Source organism: Strix uralensis, chromosome 2 (assembly GCF_047716275.1).
Source record: "Strix uralensis isolate ZFMK-TIS-50842 chromosome 2, bStrUra1, whole genome shotgun sequence".
NCBI lineage: Eukaryota > Metazoa > Chordata > Aves > Strigiformes > Strigidae > Strix > Strix uralensis.
This window is the reverse complement of record NC_133973.1, coordinates 121,057,496-121,076,823: the sequence shown is the minus strand read 5'-3', so window position 1 is coordinate 121,076,823 and position 19,328 is coordinate 121,057,496. Positions and strand designations below refer to the sequence as shown.

Below are 19,328 nucleotides of genomic sequence, written 5' to 3'. Positions count from 1 at the left end.
ATTAAAAAGCCCCCAAACAAACCAAAACAAACAAAAACCAAAAACTGAACTATTTTTTGTTTAATCCAGATGATGTTCATATGCTTAGCATGGAAAAATGCTTAATTGTTTTTAAACTAGAGCCCTTGCACTCAACATTTTACAGGACTGAGTCTTTCCTTCCCATCCCATCCCCCCTCATGCTCCTCCTCAGTTTGGTGAAATGTCTTTTCAAAAGTGAGGAATGTGGGGACCTGGGATGTGCAAGGTGGTGCCACATACATAGAAACACACCCTGCCACTGAATTGCGCCTTATATTAAATTAATCGTAGTTCTGTTAAACTTTAAGCATCTGCACTGAATTTTTACATGTGAGCTATTTATTTTATACTGAAGTTTTTCTGGAGAAATTTCAGCAAAAGCAAGTCAGTTATTTCTTTAGGATTAAGGAATATCCATTGGCTAGCCTAATATTGGACATAAAAAACCTGCATCCAGACTGTCTTGCTCAGAAACTCTGTCCTTCCCTTACATAGTAGAGACTTGAAATCTCCTGGGGTAAGGACAAGGGGACATGTGTCATACTATATGTGTTTCTGCAAATCTGTATGTGGTCATTTTTGTTAATGTAGCGCCTTTGCAGAGCATCACAGGGCTGTTTGCACTGAGCTGTTCTTGAAGGCTGTGGGCTGCCATGACCTGAAGAGGAGGAGGCTCACAGTAACTTCTCTTTATCAATGACTCTGAGATGTGTGTATATTTAGTGGTGGGAGCAAGTAGGTTGAATATCCAGGTGGTGACACATGCAGTTTGCACTAACTATGGAAGCAGTCCATGAAATACTCCCCATTTTGGACTTGCTTCCATCTGGTGGAACACCTGAGCTGAGGGCAGTGGGGGTGCAACTCCAGGCAGGTTAGTCCTGTGTTCTGAGGTTGCTTCTGGTTGCTCCTGGCCACTGCCAGCACAGGGATGGCAGGGGAGGAGATGTGGGGCACCAGCAGCTCACCCTTATCCTCTGTTTGGCAAGGAGGAGAGCAAAAACTTAATGAAAATGAGAGTGGTGAAACTAATTTCACCCATCCACCATTCCCCCATGAATAACATTGCACGGAGCATTTGACTGGCTTTAGATAAAGCGCAAACATGACTTGCTTTGTGCGTGATGTGCAACTTGGAAGTTAAAAATTATTACTCTTTTTAACATAAAATTGCTCTGCTTTGCCACTGCCTGTGCTGTTCTGCTCTAATCTACTCTGAGTTTGTATAGTAGTTAAAAACATTATAGCTCTGGTTCAGTGGTGCACTACAGCAATTCACGTGCAGTCTTGTCAGGCTTTTCAGCTTTGAAATGCAGCCTTTCTGTAAAACCGTGGGGTATAGCAAGTGAAGCATGTTAAAAAACAAAACAAAAAAACCCAAACATCAAAGGAAGAAAAACACTGCATAGGTTATTCTGAAAGGGTTATAGCCACAAATGGCATGAAACTGCAGCAAGAGAAATGGCCTAATGATGACATCTCTGATTCTGTAGATTAATCTCAAAAGATAAACAATGAAAATCCCTATTCTCAAAGTTTAACAGTATTATGGAATAAACAAAATGTTTCAGTATATCAAACAAGACAAATGAGGAACCTGTGCAGCTTATTATCAGTGGAGCCTGTGTTCCATAGAGGAATGAATGTACAGATTTAGCTGTACCCTCTAAATTCATACTAGATGTTCAGATAATTTCAGACATTATTAAAAATTAAAGGGTTTATTCCCATGTATGATTAAGTATTCTTATGAACATGGCTGTTGTATACTGCATAACTTGTATTTTATAATTTTAAATCTTAACCTAAAACCAAATAAGCTGTTGTAATTTAAAGCCTTGGAAGACACATTTGGTGGGGTTTTTTGTTTCGTTTTTGGGGTGATTTTTTTTCATGTGTATAGTTTGGTTTTTGGTTGGGTTTTTTTAATGATTCATTAGGAAATGTAAGAAGAAAACATCTACATTATAACGAAAAGAGAGCCATTATGGTGATTCTTAACATGAGACAAAAAAGAAAGCTGCCTAGAGACAGATCTCTGAACTATATTACTTCAGGGTTTTGGCTTCTTTATGCTAGCTTTTGTGGCATAGAAGCAAAATGAATATTTTTAGCTTTTTGCTGAGTTTCCTCTCCCCCTTGCCCCTTTTCAAGTTCGCATCTCTGGTCTCAGGGCATTATTTGAGAAGCTGCCATTTGAATGAGGGGAAAGATTCAGTGATGTGCTTGTTGCAGGCATTCAATGCTGCTGTGTATAGTTAGAATGAGATTTAAATGTGAAAATTCACTTGTCAAAGTTTTAAAAAAAAAAAGAAATCCCAAATTTTATAATCTAAGGAAGGCACTAAATAAGGCTATGCATTTCACAAGACCTTGTTTAATGTAATATTGATCTTTTGGAAATTGTCCCATTGTCATTAAAGTGTTAGACTGTCAATTCATTGCTGTAACATTTCTCATGTGAATTAAACTGGTATGTATGTGGTAGTATTGTTTCATGGCTACATATGATTAAGTTGGATTATGTTGCTGCTTTCCCTGCCCCCCTCAGGTTGGGAGTATCTCTTCAGGCATGCCTGCTGCAGATTGTGGGGTACAGAAATCTGATTGCAGAGGTTGAAAAGCTGCGTAGAGAGCCGTACGATTCGGAGAATCCGCAACATGAGGAAATGCTTCTGAAGGTAAGTGCTTAAGAGGTAGTTAGAGGGCATCCTTTATTCGTGTCAGCTCCAAATGGCGTAGTTTATAAACCTTTTTAAAACATTGAGAGGTATCGTCACCTTCCTCTATTGTGTACCTCTTTTAAGATAAGGTTATACGGCATATTAATCTGGTTTGGGTGTAACACCTGCCAAGCAAGCAGCTCAGTCCCTAGTTGATGAACGTGTGTCTCTTGGTTGACTATATCTAGGCACTGGATACCCAACTCTTACTGTAGATAACAGCTCTACACTATGAGCTCTGAAAAAATAGCCCTTTGCCCTACTTCAGTACACCTTTCTTCAGCCTGAGAAGGGTATTTTTCTCTCTTAACCAGAATAAACTTTTTTTTTTTTCTTCCATTTCTTCTATTTTTGAAGACCTTGTCTGTGTATCCCAATGACAAGCCTCTAGCTTTCATTGTGTGGGATTGAAGGGTGGGAGATGATGACTTACACATTTATATTTACTGACTATATTTTCAAACGAAAATAAAATGAAACCATTCTTTAGATAATAAATGCAGTGATGAAAACCATACCAATTGGGTTTTACTTACTTCATGTTTTCAGGAAAGCCTTGCACTGGAGCAGATAATGAAAGTATTTTTTCAGGAACATAATCTTGAAGCCATAAGCAGAGGGAGAGCTAGAGAGCTCTTACATTAGAAAGGAGTTGAGGAAAGACTGAAGGGGGTGGAAAATAGTCTAATAGCAAGTCCCAGAATTTTTTCTGATCCTGTTTCTGACTGTAGCTAGTGAGAGATGCTTCAGAGAAATGGCAAGAAACAAAGAATAGCGATAATGAGTTTATCTACAATCAAAATGCCTTGTTACAGAATTTTTAGAGGTCTTATAAGAAGATACTACATGCTTCAGGTTTTCTTAATTATCTTGAACAAAAATATTGAAAACACATACTACCTGTGCTTCTGCCTCCATCTGACTTCAGCTGGGATTTTTATAGCACATGATGATGAAGCTGTCTTCCACACTCTAGCTTGCAGTGTAGTGCTTTATAGAAGTTACAGTGGGAGGTTCTGGAAAGTTTACCTTAGTTACTTGGGCTTCCAGGTACTTCCAAAAATCTCAGTAGGTATATTATATAAGCACTTACCAATGCAAATAACTATTTCTAAAAAAAACGCATCAAATGGTGAAAGACTTCCTGCAGGTGTCTGGAAAGCTGTCTTGGCTCCAAAGGTTGGCTCCTTGCTGGGAAGTGGTAGTCTTGCTCAGGAGGAGTCAAAATCCAGAGCTTCCTCTTGAAGGAATGCTCTAGTCACCAGGTGGAATGGATCAGATGGATTCCTGTTCAAGTCCTGCCCCTGTGCAGCCAAACATGCAAATTTCTGGGGATTTTAACTAGGATGGGTTTTAACTAAAAGGTCATGCAGATTTACCCAGTGCAGAAGCCTTTGTCTTGGAGGTGGGTGATCCAGGTGCCAGCCTACAGTGTTGGTCCCTGAAAATACCGGGTACCTGGCTGCAGGTTTAATGAGGGCCTTTGACACCAGGAAAACATTCCTAAATACATCGGGCATCTACACTGCCCAGAGTGCAAGAAGTTGGATCTGAAGGTGGGCTCACAGGTGAGAAGCACCAAAGAACTGGCTGTGGTCTCCTTCCTGGCCACCCAACCTGTGAGGGCAAGGTCCTGGTTCTTAGATGCTCCTGAGAATCACATCAGCAATGATGTGTAGTCATGCAAGTGCTTGAAAAACATAACTGCGTGAGAATAAAAACAGAAGGGAAACTGAGCGCCTGTCTGAGGGGAGATTAACCAGTGCAGTTTATGCTGTAAAATTTGTAATGTTGAAGAAAGTATCAGTTTCACCATCTGCCTCCAGTGTAACCTGTGTATTAGCACTTGTTTGCAGCAGGCATTTTGCTTTTGTGAATTCTCATGTCAAATGGAAATACGTCCAAGGTTTAATTTGGTTTCCAACCCACGCTGGGGAAGAATAGGCTGGTTGATTTTCATTCCTTCTAGGTATTCTGCTAAGTGATCTCTGCAATAGGTAATTCAGGTTCCTAATGTCTGTCATTTATTCATGTTTACCAGGAAGGCACTTTATGAATGAGAGAAAGATTAACTTAATGTGATTGAACTAATGAATAATACTGTATTTACTGTTGATGGATGAACAAGAAAGGTAGCAAATATGACTTAAACAATGATGCTTTATGCAGTCATTGCAAAATGAAATAATTAAAATTTTAACCTTCCTAAGGCACTTCATTTTAAATGCAGTTAGAGTTGCTAAAATTAATACGATTACTGGGGTTTTTATTTGGGAAATGTGCATACAGCTCTTTCCCTTGCGGTAGGCTTTGTCTAAGTACATTTCTTGAGACCCTGCTCACCAACTCGTGGTTTATGGAGAACACATGATTTCTTAATACACTTTGAAAAGGGTGAGTTTGTGATATGGCACATGAGGTGTGCTGAAAGGTATGTATTTGTCAGACATGTCAATTTAGGCTGCTTTTAGGTGCCTAGCAACATGATATTTAGGCCCTAAAGTCATTGGACCAGTGCAGCTAAGTGGATTTATTCCAGCTGAGCATCTGGCTTGTTAAATCACTTTGTCCTTTTTTTATGTGAGATCAATGAATGATTCACCCCTTGGTTAAATATGAAGGTGGCACATGCTATTCTTGTATGGATTTTTTTTTTTAATGTTCTCTGATTTGCTTTTCAGCACTGTGGTAGCCAAGTCAGCACCCTTGATTTATAACCCTTCCAGAGACTTGCAAAAGATGCTGGAGAAAAGATTGCTGCAGAGCCACAGGGACCTGAGGGCTGATTGCCTGCCACTCTGTCAGTGATTTACAACCAAATTCCAGCCCGTTCCTATCTTTGTGCTTATGGAGGCAGACACTAGTTTGATGCACAAAGTGTGAACAAAACAAGTCCTTGTGTGAGACATTACAGCAGCTGCTGATAAGGTCAGAAGGGCCTTGCAGGGCTGAAACATCTGCAATTCTTGATTGGTTTGGGATTTCCCCTCACCTCCAGGAATTTAATTTGATTTTAGGTTTGGGTTGCTGGGATAGCAATGCAGTGATGCTACGTCAGAACTTAGCTTGGTTTAAAAAGAAGAAAAAGCCATACTAATGTGTGAAAGTTTAATTATGGTTTACCTGTAATCCTTCTAGTTGTGGAAATGCTTGAAGCCCAATTCACCACTGAAAGCTCGGATTTCGAAGCAGTGGTGCGAAATTGGTTTCCAAGGTGACGATCCTAAAACAGACTTTAGAGGGATGGGTCTCCTGGGCTTATATAACTTGGTGTAAGTATGTTCCTCTGTAAATGGGTTTATGTGTGTCTGAAGTAATGAAAAACAGCATTACTTGAAGATTCTTAGCAAGTCTGTGGGAATAATTTATAAAAGTGTTAGGGACTTCATATAAAAAAACTGAAAATGTATTTGCTAGCCCAATTTGGGGGGGGGGGGGGTGTTCTCTTTGCAAAGGGGTCTCCTTTCTTTAGGTATTCCTAATTCAACTCAGTAATACTGCTGGCTAAACCCTTTTTTTAGTTTCTCTGTGACATAGTAAGTTAGGACTCTCTTCCCGTAACAAAGAAACCTTAAGGTATATTTTCATCAATGTGTAGATCTCCTTAAACAAAATGCCCTGGAAGTGAGTAGGTGGGAGGGTTATGCTACTGCTCAGCTTTCTTGTTTGGGAATTTCATGCTAAATTCTTAGGCAAAACACTTCAAATGCAGCCACTGATGGCAGACTTCTGTAGTTGGACTACTTCAATTTCTGTTGATACTCAAAATTAAGCAGTGAGTTTACATCACTTTTCCTCTGTATCATGCACTCCAGTGTTGGTACCATATCTGTGGTTGTTAATTTGAGGGTCAATCAATGCCCGTTTCCTGTTATAGAAACATTTGGTAAAATAACCTCTCCCTATGAGGGGAAAAAGAAATATTTCCTGCTTTTACAGATTGAAGGACATAAATCATCCACTGTCCATATATCGTTCTCTAACAAAGCTTAGCTGAGGATCTGGACTCTTGATTCTGGCTTTGAACATCCATTGGAGCTGAATCCCTACCATATATTTCATTTCTTAGTCTCCTGTGATGACTCTTATCCTGCTTAATTAATCTGCAAGATCAAGAAGCCTGAACTGCTTTCTCTTGAGCTCAGCAGCCAACATTCTCTAGTAATAAGCAACTGATTTTCTGTAGGGTGGGTAGAAAGGGGACTCTGGTAACACACGTTCGCTAAACGCTTATAGGATTGCACTTGTAATTTGAGGCTGCTTTAATCTTTCATTTTGGGGGTCTGAGTGGTAGATTAATGAATTTAACATGTTAAATGATACTCCTACTGCATAACACATGTAGTGAACTTTTAAAAGGGTGTGTATGGACAGCTTAATATGGCTTAAGATGATTTTTTTTGTTGTGTTTCTTTAACAATTCACCCTAAACATATATCTGCAGGTATTTTGCTGAATGGGACACTGAGATAGCTCAGCAAGTTCTTTCTGATTCTCTTCAGCCTAAATACAGGTAATGCTTGAGACCAGAAAAAACAACCTGAGAGCGCACTGTGCTGACTGGTGTCTGGGGGAGGGGGCTGTATTCTTTTCTTTTTGTTGGGCATATGCTTGGGTATTGCCACATGCAATCTTTTTTTTAAGTACTGATTCTGAAAACTGATCAAGAGGCAAACTTGTATACTGAATCTTAGAAACAGTTAAACTTAGTGTTAAATGTTTTCACTTATACTTCTAATTTCAAGTGATTTTGTATTTTTATTTACCTTTCTTTTAATTCTTTTGTCTTTTCATAATGAAGGGAAGTCACTAAGAAGGAACTAAGGTATTTTTTTTTTCTTTTCTCTTAGTTTTATGAGACACTACATGTAAATAAAGATCAAACCATAGTGCAATTTGGGATGTTATAAACTGAAAGTCTTTGTTGCAACACCAAGAGATCCATATTCCTTTCTCCAGAATTAATACAAATGTAGCTGATGGTGCAACACTGGGTACATCTGAGCATGCTTATATGTAAAGAATGAAATCAACCTTGCTTGATGTAGCTAAAGCACTGTATTTTAGTTATTTAGTACCAGGCTTAACAAACAAATTTTGTGTGATTTTTACTTGTGGGGAAAAAAGTCTAAGCAGTGCCACTATGGTCACAACAGCTGTGACTGACTTGATAATCAGAGGTAGTCTAGGCCAAGGACTTGTTAGCACAGTTGAAGAGTCCCTTTATTTAGAGTCACATACTCTGTCTACCTTGACTAATGATGGGTCTAATCTGGCTAGTCCATTGTCCTGACTGTTGAGAGATCAGGTACCTTCAAGCGGCAAAAAATTTGTGTCATGAATGATTTATGAAAAGGAGATTTATTCCATAATAACTGGGGGGGGGGGGGGGGGGGGGAGGAATGCTTCTTAGACAGTTATATAGTAATCAGTTGCCTTAAAATACTTTTTTCTTCTGCCAGTAATGGTAGATATCCATATAGCAGGTCCACATCTGAATCCTGTGAAGTTTTTCATCTCCTCAGTGTTTCGTGGTTGAGTTCCCAATGATAATTCTGTGACAAAAAGCACTTCGAACACATTAATGTTCTTCATTTACATGTTTGATTACCAAGGGCTGTCTTGGAGTGCTGTGTGAGCATGAGCAATTTCTGTTCCTTGAAAGAGCATTCAGCAGAAGATAGATGCTGCTGATGGTGCCTGTGGTGATGTTCTTGGTGTGGTTGCTCAACAGCTGTGCTGGTTTCCAGTGTGATCATGATGAATGTAATTTCTATATCTGTTGAACTATATTGCTTGTCCACATCCTACATGTACAACCTTTATTATCCAGTGTTTGCTTAGGGTTTTTTAACTGATGTTATGCCACAGCCTACAAAGATGGTTAAGATTTTAGAGAATGAGTGAAGACTGATATATTCCTATACACTAAGCCATTTAGGAGGTGAAGTTTTGTCCTCACACATGCCACCTGGTAGCGCTCAGGTCAGGATGGATATGAACCTATTAGCATCTTAAATACTTAATGGCAACAATTTTTAAATACTATATTTACATGAAGCTTATGGGATTGTATTTAGTGTAATATATATTTATTGTAGTTCAAGTATAGTCCAAGAACAACTCTTTCACACATAGCTGTCTAGAATTTGGGATCTAAAGCTTGCAAACTCTCATCTGCCTTACCAAGGCAAAACACCCACAGGCATATCTAAGTTGTAGCCCACTGGTTAGGGTTGGTTCCATGCCTGCTTTTAGCTGGTGACAAATGCAGGCAATGATTTCTGCTAAACGTGCTCCATTTGAGTAGATTAAAACCTGGTTAGTGGGATGTCGGCTGACTGGTTGCATCAAACAGCTCTTTTAAATAAAACTGTTGCTGAACAGCAGAAATTCAGTCTAAAATCAATCTGTTTCCTAACTAATTTTCTTTTAAAGGAGAGACCTTGTGTGTCCTTGGAAAGCTCTGAATTATTGTGTCAAATAATAGGAAATACTGTTCCTTGGTTTTGGCTGTTGAGTGGTTTCTAATTTGGCTGGACGTAAAAATTTTCTATCAGAGGAGTATTTTTCATGTTTGCTGCCTCAGGTGAATCATGCCTCCAGTGATGAGTGTCATGTATATCTTTGAAAACACAAAAGGTTGAAACTACCTTTTATTAGTTAAAAGAAATGTAATATTTTCAACTTTCTGTATAGCTCAGGCTTAATTGAAGTAGATCATCTTGGTGGTCAATGTAGAAAATAACTGGCTTTTACTGAGAGCATTGACATAGGCACATACTTTGTAATGATGAGACAAGTTTATCAGCAAAGCTATAAAGCCAGTTACCCCTTTCAAGTCTTTTTATACCAATCCGTTTGGTCAGAAGCAGAGTTAAATGTGATTAGCCATATCAATAGAGGTAAAATATTGTGTTCCGTCAATGTTATAATGTCAAAGAAATGCAAAGAAGATATTTATTGATTAGTAATGCATGGCAATATCTGGATGATTTTTTTTTTTTTCCCCCCTCAGCCAATTCAGCAAAGCCGAATGGGAGAAAAAAAAGTTTGATAAAGCAATCGGGTAAGTTTAAAATTCTTTTTAAAGTTTCCACAAACACAGCAGTTAACAATGATGCTGTATATTTGAGGGGAAAAAGGTGTTTCCTGGTTACTTTTTAAAGGAAACTTCAGTGTACATACTAATATGTATTGTCTTAACCATGCCTTGATTTTGATCAAAGATTACAGGAAAAACAGTTTTTGAAGTAAGAATTATGAAAAATAACCCACAGATGTTGTAGCAAGGAGAAGCTTTCTCTGTATGCTATGAATAGTGCAGTGATGAATATCTGTTTAATTCTTCTTGACACATAACGTGATTAAGTCTCACTTCTTACTGTCAGAGCCAGGTTCTGATCTGCTTTCAGGAAAGTATAATAGGGAAGAAATAGTAGTGAGGTGTTTTCTTCTTAAGCAGTGGGTTTGGTATAGCTGCATTATTCATGAGTGTGGAACTGGATGTTCCTTCTGAGTGTACCTGAAAATCTGTAATACAACATTTTAATGCCCATATTTCATTTTTCTGTGAAACTTGCCATTAGACCTCACATTGCAGTAAACTTCTGGATTTATATTTCAGGAGGGGAAAAAAAAAGTTTAAAGAAAAGTATTTTGGTTTGCTTGATAGCAATAATTGAAAAAATACTCAGGACAACCTACAGAAGACAGCTGTGTTTAGAGGAGGGGGGGGGAAAAAATCATGGAACAAGTTTGCTTTTATCACTAAATGTCAGTGTGGGACACTGTATGTTTTCTTGGGAAATAGTCACTGCCAGAAATGTCAAGTTCTTTATGCAACAGGCTCACAAATTAAGAAATAACTTCCAATTTCTGAGTTCTGTTGTGCCTGAATATACTTTCCTTGTTGATATCTCTTAGCAGGACAGGAATTTGCTTCATTGGTCTGATTTTCTGTTTCTAGCATGCTCTGATTTAGGTTTTTGCCTGTTTTCTGGCCTGTGTGTCTAGTTTTCTGTTAGGAAGAAATTGGAGATGACTCAGCTGGATCTTCTTCACAGGCTTTTTAGCCATATGAATGTCTTTATAGGACTGATTGTTGAAACCTGATGTTCCTAACTGTGGGTAATGAATTCCAGTGGGGCAGATGGGTTAAAATAGCAAACGATGGATCACCCTGCAGATACAGTCACTGTGTGGAGTGCTTGCCCTTTGTCAGAGGTGAGCGCAGGAGCACAGGGATGCCTGGGCTTGTTCTTATTCTGCAGGAATGAATCTGTGCTGCCTCACTGAAAATGCTGGCACAGTGATGAAACTCCTGCTTTCACTGTGACCATATGTTTCACAAGGGAAACGCTGTCATTAGAGTGTACAAAGCAGGCAGGATAAATGTTTTTTCTTGTTTTGCACCCCCCTACCTTGGAAGCTTATGAAGGAGAGAATAAATACACCTCAGCAGCACACAAAATCTGCAGTATCAGTGTCATCAGTGTTTCTTATAGTGTGCTGAAAGAAGACAAACTGCACAAATGTTGCTACTTCTCTTTCTTACAGCTATTCTTTTGCTATCGTGGGCATTAACATAACAGACCTCGCATACAACCTGCTTGTGAGTGGAGCTCTGAAGACCCATTTCTACAATGTTGCTCCAGAAGCACCAACACTAACTCACTTTCAGCAGACGTTCTGTAAGTGGCAGGGGGGTGGGAAATATGCAATTTGTACTCCTGCTAAACCCTTTTTCACTACCCATACTTTAAAAAAAAATAAAATAATCTGCTGACACAGCACAGAAACTATATGCTAATTGCTCTCCTGTCTTTAGGATGCTTGCATTCAGTTCTGTTGTCATGGATGCCACTACCAAACCAGGAGGTAAAACAAACAAAACAAAAAACAAAACCAAACCAAAAAAAAACCAAACAAAAAACCACCAAGTGCCTGAACAAGTGACATTCCTATCTTCTTAGACTGGTTTTAAATAATAATAATAATAAACTAAAGGTACTTTAAAGAGCTTCTGGAGATTGCTTCTCCATAAATCCAACTGTCTTAAAATATTTGCATCTACATTCAAGTGTTATGCTCCACCCTTCAGTAGAGTTGTCCTCCCTCAAAATAATGCTTTCCCAGCCCTTCCCCCTGTATTTGAGCATCCCTCCTGCAGCACAGACCTGCTGTGCATCCTTGCACAGTGGGAGCAACACTTCTAGTTATCAGTTTCTTCCCTATACATTAAAAAACATTAGAAGTCAAAATGCACTGTTTTCCACATTTATGACAATGACAAAGGTTTTCTTCTGGGTTTTGGGGTTTTTTTAAGTTTGGCTATTTAGGTAACAGATTTTTTTTTGTTGTTTTGCAACTATAATATTTTCCTATTGCTTAACTGGATAAATGGCAAATATTAGTGTTCTGTGCATCTCTTTCATTAAATAGTATAGGCTTTTCAGAACAAGGATGCTATATAATAAGACTCGTGTGAGCAGATATACTGTAACAGGGCTCTTGCTTTTTGCATTGGTTTCTGGGTTGCTGCCCTAGATAGACTGGCTGGTAGGAACTCTGGGCAGTTTAGCTGCTAGGCTTTTGTCTTTGGCAGTTAGCTTGATAAATAAAAAAAAGACAGATAAGTATCTACCTAAATATCCACTTATGCATCTTCAGGTCATCTTTTCATTGGAAGAGTTACGCTTTCTTTTCACCACATTCCTGATGTGCTTGTGGCCTTGTGAATGGATATGTCTAGTACGATTGGTCTGGCTCCCATATCTCATGATCACTAGCCCTTGTTCTTGTGGGGGACTTCAACTTACCAGATGTCTGCTGGAAATACAATAGAGCAGAGGGGAAACAGTCTAGAAGGTTCCTGGAATGTGTGGAAGATAATTTCCTGACACAGCTGGTGAGTGAGCCAGCTAGGGAACCTGTTGTTTGCAAACAAAGAAGGACTTGTGGGTGATGTGATGGTTGGAGGCTGTCTTGGGCATAGCGATCATGAAATGATAGTTTTTGATTCTTGGAGAAGTAAGGAGGGAAGTCAGCAGAACTTCCACCTTGGACTTCTGGAGGGCAGACTTTGGCCTGTTTAGGAGCCTGGTTGACAGAGTCCCTTGGGAGGCCATCATCCTGAAGGGCAAAGGAGTCCAGGAAGGCTGGACATTCTTCAAGAAGGAAATCTAAATGTGCTGGAGCAGGCTGTCCCCATGTGCTGAAAGACAGGCTGGCAAGTAAGAAGGCTGGCCTGGCTGAACAGAGCTTTGACTGGATCTCAGGGGAAAAAAGGAAAGCTTATGACCTTTGTAAGAAGGGGCAGGCAACTCAGGAGGACTACAAGGATGTCTTGATGTTACACAGGGAGAAAATTAGAAGGGCCAAAGCCCAACTAGGAATAATCTGGCTACTGCTGTAAAAGACAATTAAAAATGTCTCTATAAATAAATTAACAACAAAAGGACAGCTAAGGAGAATCTCCATCCTCTATTGGATGTGGGAGGAAACATAGTGACAAAGGATGAGGAAAAGGCTGAGGTACTCAATGCCTTCTTTGCCTCAGTCTTTAACAGTAAGACCAGTTGAGCTGGAAGACAGGGATGGGGAACAGAATGAAGCCCCCCATAATCCAAAGGGAAATTGTTAGCAACCTGCTACACCACTTAGACACACACAAATCCATGGAGCCAGATGGGACCCACCCAAGGGTACTGAGGGAGCTGGCAGAAGTGCTTACTAAGCCACATCCCATCATTTATCAGCAGTCCTGGCTAACGTGGAGATCCCAGTTGACTGCAAGTTAGCAAATGTGACACCCATCAACAAGAAAAGCTGGAAGGAGGATCCAGGGAACTACAGACCTGTCAATCTGACCTTGGTGCCGGGGAAGGTAATGGAGCAGATCGTCTTGAGCACCATTACATGGCACATGCAGGACAACCAGATGATCAGGCCCAGTCAGCATGGGTTTATGAAAGGCAGGTCCTGCTTCACTAACCTGATCATCTTCTATGACAAGGTGACCCACTTAGTGGATGAGAGTAAGGCTATGGCTGTTGTTTACCTGGACTTTAGAAAAGCCTTTGACACTGTTTCCCACAGCATTCTCCTGGAGAAACTGTCTGCTCATGGCTTGGACATGTGTACTCTTCGCTGGGTAAAAAAACTGGCTGGATGGCTGGGCCTAAAGAGTGGTGGTGAATGGAGTTAAATCCAGTTGGCAGCTGGTCACAAGTGGTGTTCCCCAGGGCTCAGTATTGGGGCCAGTTCTGTTTAATATCTTTATCAAGGATCTGGACAAGGGGATCAAGTGCACTCTCGGTACATTTTCAGACAATGTAAGTTTGCAGATAATGCCAAGTTGAGTGGGAGTGTTGATCTGTTTGAGGGTAGGAGGGTTTTACAGAGGAATCTGGACAGGCTGGATCGATGGGCTGAAGCCAATTGTATGAGGTTCAACAAAGCTCAGTGCTGGGTCCTGCATTTGGGTCACAACAACCCCACGCAATGCTACAGGCTTGGGGAGGAGTGGCTGGAAAGCTGCCCAGTGGAAAAGGACCTGGGGGTGTTGGTCGACAGCCGGCTGAATATGAGCTGGCAGTGTGCCCAGGTGGCCAAGGAGGCCAATGGCATCCTGGGCTTGTGTCAGAAATAGTGTGGCCAGCAGGACTAGGGAAGGGATCATCCCCCTGTACTCGGCACTGGTGAGGCTGCACCTCCATTACTGTGTTCAATTTTGGGCCCCTCACTACAAGAAAGACATTAAGGGGCTGGAGTGTGTCCAGAGAAGGGCAGTGAAGCTGGTGAAGGGTCTAGAGCACAAGTCTTATGAGGAGCGGCTGAGGGAACCAGGGTTGTTTAGCCTGGAGAAAAGGAGGCTGAGGGGAGACCTTATCACTCTCTACAGCTACCTGAAAGGAGGTTGCAGCAAGGTGGGCGTCAGTCTCTTTTCCCAAGTAACAAGTGATAGGAAGAGAGGAAATGGTCTTAAGCTGAGAGGGGATGTTTAGAATGGATATTAGGAAAATTTTTTTCATGGAAGGGGTTGTAAAACATTGGAACAGGCTGCCTGGAGAAGTGGTTGAGTCTCCATTCTTGGAGGTATTTGAAAGACGTGGAGATGTGGCACTTAGCAGCATGGTTTAGTGGTGGACTTGGCAGTGTCAGATTAATGGTTGGACTTGATCTTAAAGGTATTTTCCAACCTAACTGATTCTATGATTCTGTATCCTGTTCTTGGTTCTGGTTTCCTGCCATGTCTAAAATCCCCCACCACTGAATTTTTTTGGGGGAAGAGACATGTTTTAGTACCTTTACAGTGTCTTGTTGCTACTGCCCAAGTTTTGGCTGCAGGAGGGACTGTTCTGCTGGCTAAGCCTGGGACTGTGCCCTGGGACCAGTGTGTCTGCTGTCCAGTATGGCCAGTCCATCATAATGATGCCGACTGACAGCTCTTGCCTTTACAGCCCAGGCTTGTATGAGTTACGAAGCAGGATAAAACTTACACGGGTATCTGGTGTAGTAATGGGCCAGTAAAGTTGGTGGATGTTCCTACACACTCTGCCTGCCATCCTAGGAAAAACTTGAAGATTATCCTATGAAAAATTTGAGGTTATCAAATGGACTTTATTGTACAGAAAATATCAACAGACAAACTTTCCTGGAGCAAGGATGATTCATCCAGAGATTATCTGTTTGAATCTGACAAATCCTTGATCTTATCTCCTGCAGTTTCTCTCCTCTCCCTACAGCAGTCATTCTAGGTTTCCTTCAAATTTCCTTCAAACCCAACCACCATTAGGCTCCATTAAATGCCTACAGGCTGCCTGACTGAACTGGAAAGTCAAAATTACATTGCCCAGCCAGCAGCCTTGCTGGTAGAGGAACACAATGGTTGTACTACATGGATCTCCTAAATGCTGCACCACCACATCACCTCATCTGCACCCTTCTGTTCCCTTGGGCCATGGGGACACACATAAGGCTGAGAATTGCATGTGCCACACTGCTCGTGGGCTCTTTTGCCTTCTCTGATTGTACAAGCAATGTGTGAAACTGCATTGCTCAATGGCATGCTCAGCACAGTCGCTGCTGAAGTACAGAAGGTACCTCTTGGAAATCTAGATTTTGGGGGGTGAAGATCTAACAGTGTTTTACATTTTATATAGTGATTTTATTTTTAGAAAAAAGGGGTTTTACTGAGCTTTTCTTTGAAAGTAACATCTGTTGGAATGAAACAGCCTGGGGCTGTTGGAATATATGGAAGAGGTTTGAAGATGTACTTAAAATACCTTTTGAATGAAGTTTCTCAAATTGTTCATGGGGAAAAAATATAACTATGCAAATGTATCATGAAATCTAAGTTAGAAGTGTGTTGTAATTGTCATACAATAGAAGTAAATGCATAAACGCAATTAAGGTTTTTTTTTACAACAAACACCCTCACTTTCTGGAATACAGAAAACTTACCTGCACGTTTTGCTGTGTTGGGATGAAAGATTATATTTCTTCAATGGTTCATCTGCTGTGGAAGCTGGGATCAAGAGATGGGGTCCAGGTCATTGAAGTCCTAGTGCTGGGTGTAATGCTTTTCCTGTCGGTGATCTTCCTGTCCAAGGACGGAACAGAACTAAATACTAAATATGCCTGTGTATTAAACCCGCTTTGGAATCAGGTTTCTTCCTGTAACAGGGAGGTCTTACCAAAGCTAGTGGTTCTGCCTATCACCTTATTCACCTTTTCAGGATCATAGGCATGAGTGTTAAACAACATTTCCAGCAAGGTCATGTACACGCAAGGTAAAATTGTGCGTGAGGAAGAAGTGTTAATACAGAAAGACATGATGGCAACTGTTACGTTACCTACGAGTACACTCTTTTAGTGGAGAGTAAGCAACATTCCCATGAGGAAATACCTGTGAGTCAGAAGTTGAATATGAACAAAAGGCTGGTGGAGCAGCATCAGCAGTATCTTCCCCTGCTTTTACACTTGTTAATTTAATGTTTTAGTTCATGTATCCATATGTCCAGGCAGCTAGTGACTTCTTGTATTTATTGTGAGAAGTTCTGCCAGTGTATAATATTTATCAAATTTTGGGGTTGTCCAAAATGGGTTTAGCCTTGTCCCTGCATAGTGTTGTGAGGTGTCAGACCTCAGTGACCAGAATTCTCTGTGTAAATCATAACTGTGAACTGTGGGTTTCTTCCTAATTTTGTATGTGATCTTTACTGTATTTAGCTCTTCTCCTTTTTTATTATTTTGCAGGCTACTTAATGCATGAATTCCACAAATTCTGGATTGAAGAGGATCCACTGGACATAATGGAGTTCAATCGTGTCAGAGAGAAATTTCACAAGCGAATCTTGAAACAGCTCCAGAACCCAGAGATGGCTCTGTGCCCTCATTTTGCTGCATCAGAAAGTTTAATCAATATGTAGCTACTCACTTGATTTTATTTGGAAACACTGTCTCGCTCTTGTATTAGATCACTGTTTAGACCATCACTAGCATACTGAATGACCATGGAGATTGTATGCATGTTTTTGGTGCAGTATTCATCTATTTTTGTCACACATACTAGGTCCCCTTATGCTTCTCTTGTTGGGGACTTCTCATTTCAAATGGGTGCTCATATTGCCGCATTATACAGTGTTACATTCTAAATTGATGTCCAGGTATCAGAGTTTTTCTATTTTTTTAGACTTTCCTCATAATTCAGCATTAACAATTGAATTGTATTTCTCTAGCTGTGTTTTTGTATATGTGGAATAAGTAGCTGGATCTTGTATTGTGAAAGCTTTTTAACTTCTTCGTATGTTTTAAGATAACTATTGGCATTTCAAGCAAATTATATGTTTGGACCTCGTCTAGAAGATAATGCGTGTAACTTAATCTGATGCAGGCAAACACATTAAAGTCCAGTTTTCTCCATGCAGCCATTATATGCTTAATGCAGAATTAATGAGGCTTATGAGATACAAGTTTCAGTGAGAAGAGTTTATGCAGAATTACAATCAGACTCCACAGCTGCATGAATACCAAATGGTCTGGTGATGTTAATACATTCACAGTGAAATGCAAAAACGCTCACAACTACTGGATAGTGGCAGGGGCCAAAAATTATATCATCGGGCTGTTGTCACCACCACCACCATGCTGAAGCATGGTCTAAATTCCTGCACATTCCTTTGAATATACAGGGGTTAGTATTTTGTGTCGCATGTTGGAAGGCAACATGATTTGGTCACGTTGTGCTTGGTGAATTCAGGGGAGCAAAAATCTATATATTTTTTTGAACTACTGAAAGTGTTGCTTTGGTTGTCAATTCAGTTCCTAAGAACTGGGAGAAATAATTAATTAGAAGGTTTAGAGCAAAACCACTTAAGTTTCCCAGAGTACTTATAAAAAAAAAAAATTTAAAATGGCAAACTGCCTTTTTTCTAGAAACATAAATGAATAAAAGTGTCTGACACTAAGATTGTGTAGTATATTGAACAGCATCTGCCATGGCATTTCATACCCATGGTATTTTTTACCTTCTAAGCAATCAATTTTAGTATTATATGTTTGTGTAAATCACTTGCATATGGAGATTAAGTAGTGTCCAACTACTTGTGAATTATATGAATAAATTATGTCATTCTAAACTGAAGCACTGTGGGTTTTATTTATGATATATGCAGTAATACAGATGAAAGCTATTTTACTTTAATGGATCAGATAAAAGGGGATGTAACAGCTTTGTAGTATTTCTCTAGTCTGAAGAGTGATCTGAGCTTCCTCAGATCAGATTCTTTATACCATTTCTAGTTACAGGTTGAGCCATCACTTTATAAGGAAAAAATTAAGCAATGGGAGTGGCTAAAGTTCTTGCGAAACTCATTCTTGGATTTAAGCCCTTTCATTTCTTTGCTGAAACGTAAGACGGGGATCAGGACTTCTCTGCAGGGCTGGAAACTTGCACTCATTGTGGAGTTAATCAGCAAAACTCTATGGGTGTTGTGATAATTAGTTTTCTCCCATGACTTTGGAAATATGGAACTGGAAATAACTATTGCATATTTTGCATGAAAATACAAGGAATAAAAACTGTGCATGTTTAACTTGCTACCATTGATTTTGGAAAGTGGTTATTTGTACTCACTAGATATTGAGGACTTCCTTGCGTCACTCCTGAAGCTTCTAAAATAAGTTTCTAGCAACAGTCTTTATTGTTTCAAATTTTAGACTCTCTCTTTCTTTCCCTGCCCCACTCTGACTTAAATACTTTCTGCAATTTTTTAGGCTATGCTGGTTTATTTTTAATACTCTGCACTGGAGTTGGGGAGGAGGGAGGCACGAAGGCTACCTTCTTACTGGTGTGATCATCTCAGTTGTTACGCCTTGTCTCAAGGTGTCAACTTCAAATAAAATCAGAAGATGTCATCTGGCTCTGTGTCAGATTGTGTCACTATAATCTAGCTGCTTTGGGTGATTGTTTTTCCTATCTTGCAGGGAGATGGATTTAATGAAGCTACGTGTGAAATTCCTCCTCCTGTGGAGCCCCTGCATGCTGGTGCCTGCAGATCTTATTGTCCTGCCCACTCG

The 19,328-nt window shown here is 40.1% G+C and overlaps 1 protein-coding gene across 7 annotated transcripts in view; it reads left to right on the top strand.

Annotated features, from left to right (window-relative positions):
* The window catches only part of ELMOD1 (ELMO domain containing 1), a 49,907-nt gene extending 31,058 nt beyond the window's left edge, over nucleotides 1–18,849 (top strand). For 6 of the 7 annotated variants that reach the window (XM_074860144.1, XM_074860142.1, XM_074860146.1 and 3 more), the window contains 7 exons: nucleotides 2,573–2,702; nucleotides 5,883–6,016; nucleotides 7,189–7,257; nucleotides 7,546–7,569; nucleotides 9,763–9,813; nucleotides 11,304–11,437; nucleotides 17,007–18,849. In XM_074860144.1, coding sequence (XP_074716245.1) covers nucleotides 2,573–2,702; nucleotides 5,883–6,016; nucleotides 7,189–7,257; nucleotides 7,546–7,569; nucleotides 9,763–9,813; nucleotides 11,304–11,437; nucleotides 17,007–17,179 — 715 coding nt within the window. In that variant the 3' untranslated portion in view covers nucleotides 17,180–18,849. The remainder of the gene's footprint in view (nucleotides 1–2,572; nucleotides 2,703–5,882; nucleotides 6,017–7,188; nucleotides 7,258–7,545; nucleotides 7,570–9,762; nucleotides 9,814–11,303; nucleotides 11,438–17,006) is intronic. The other variant, XM_074860149.1, reaches the window with a different exon arrangement.
* Nucleotides 18,850–19,328: the final 479 nt, after the last annotated feature.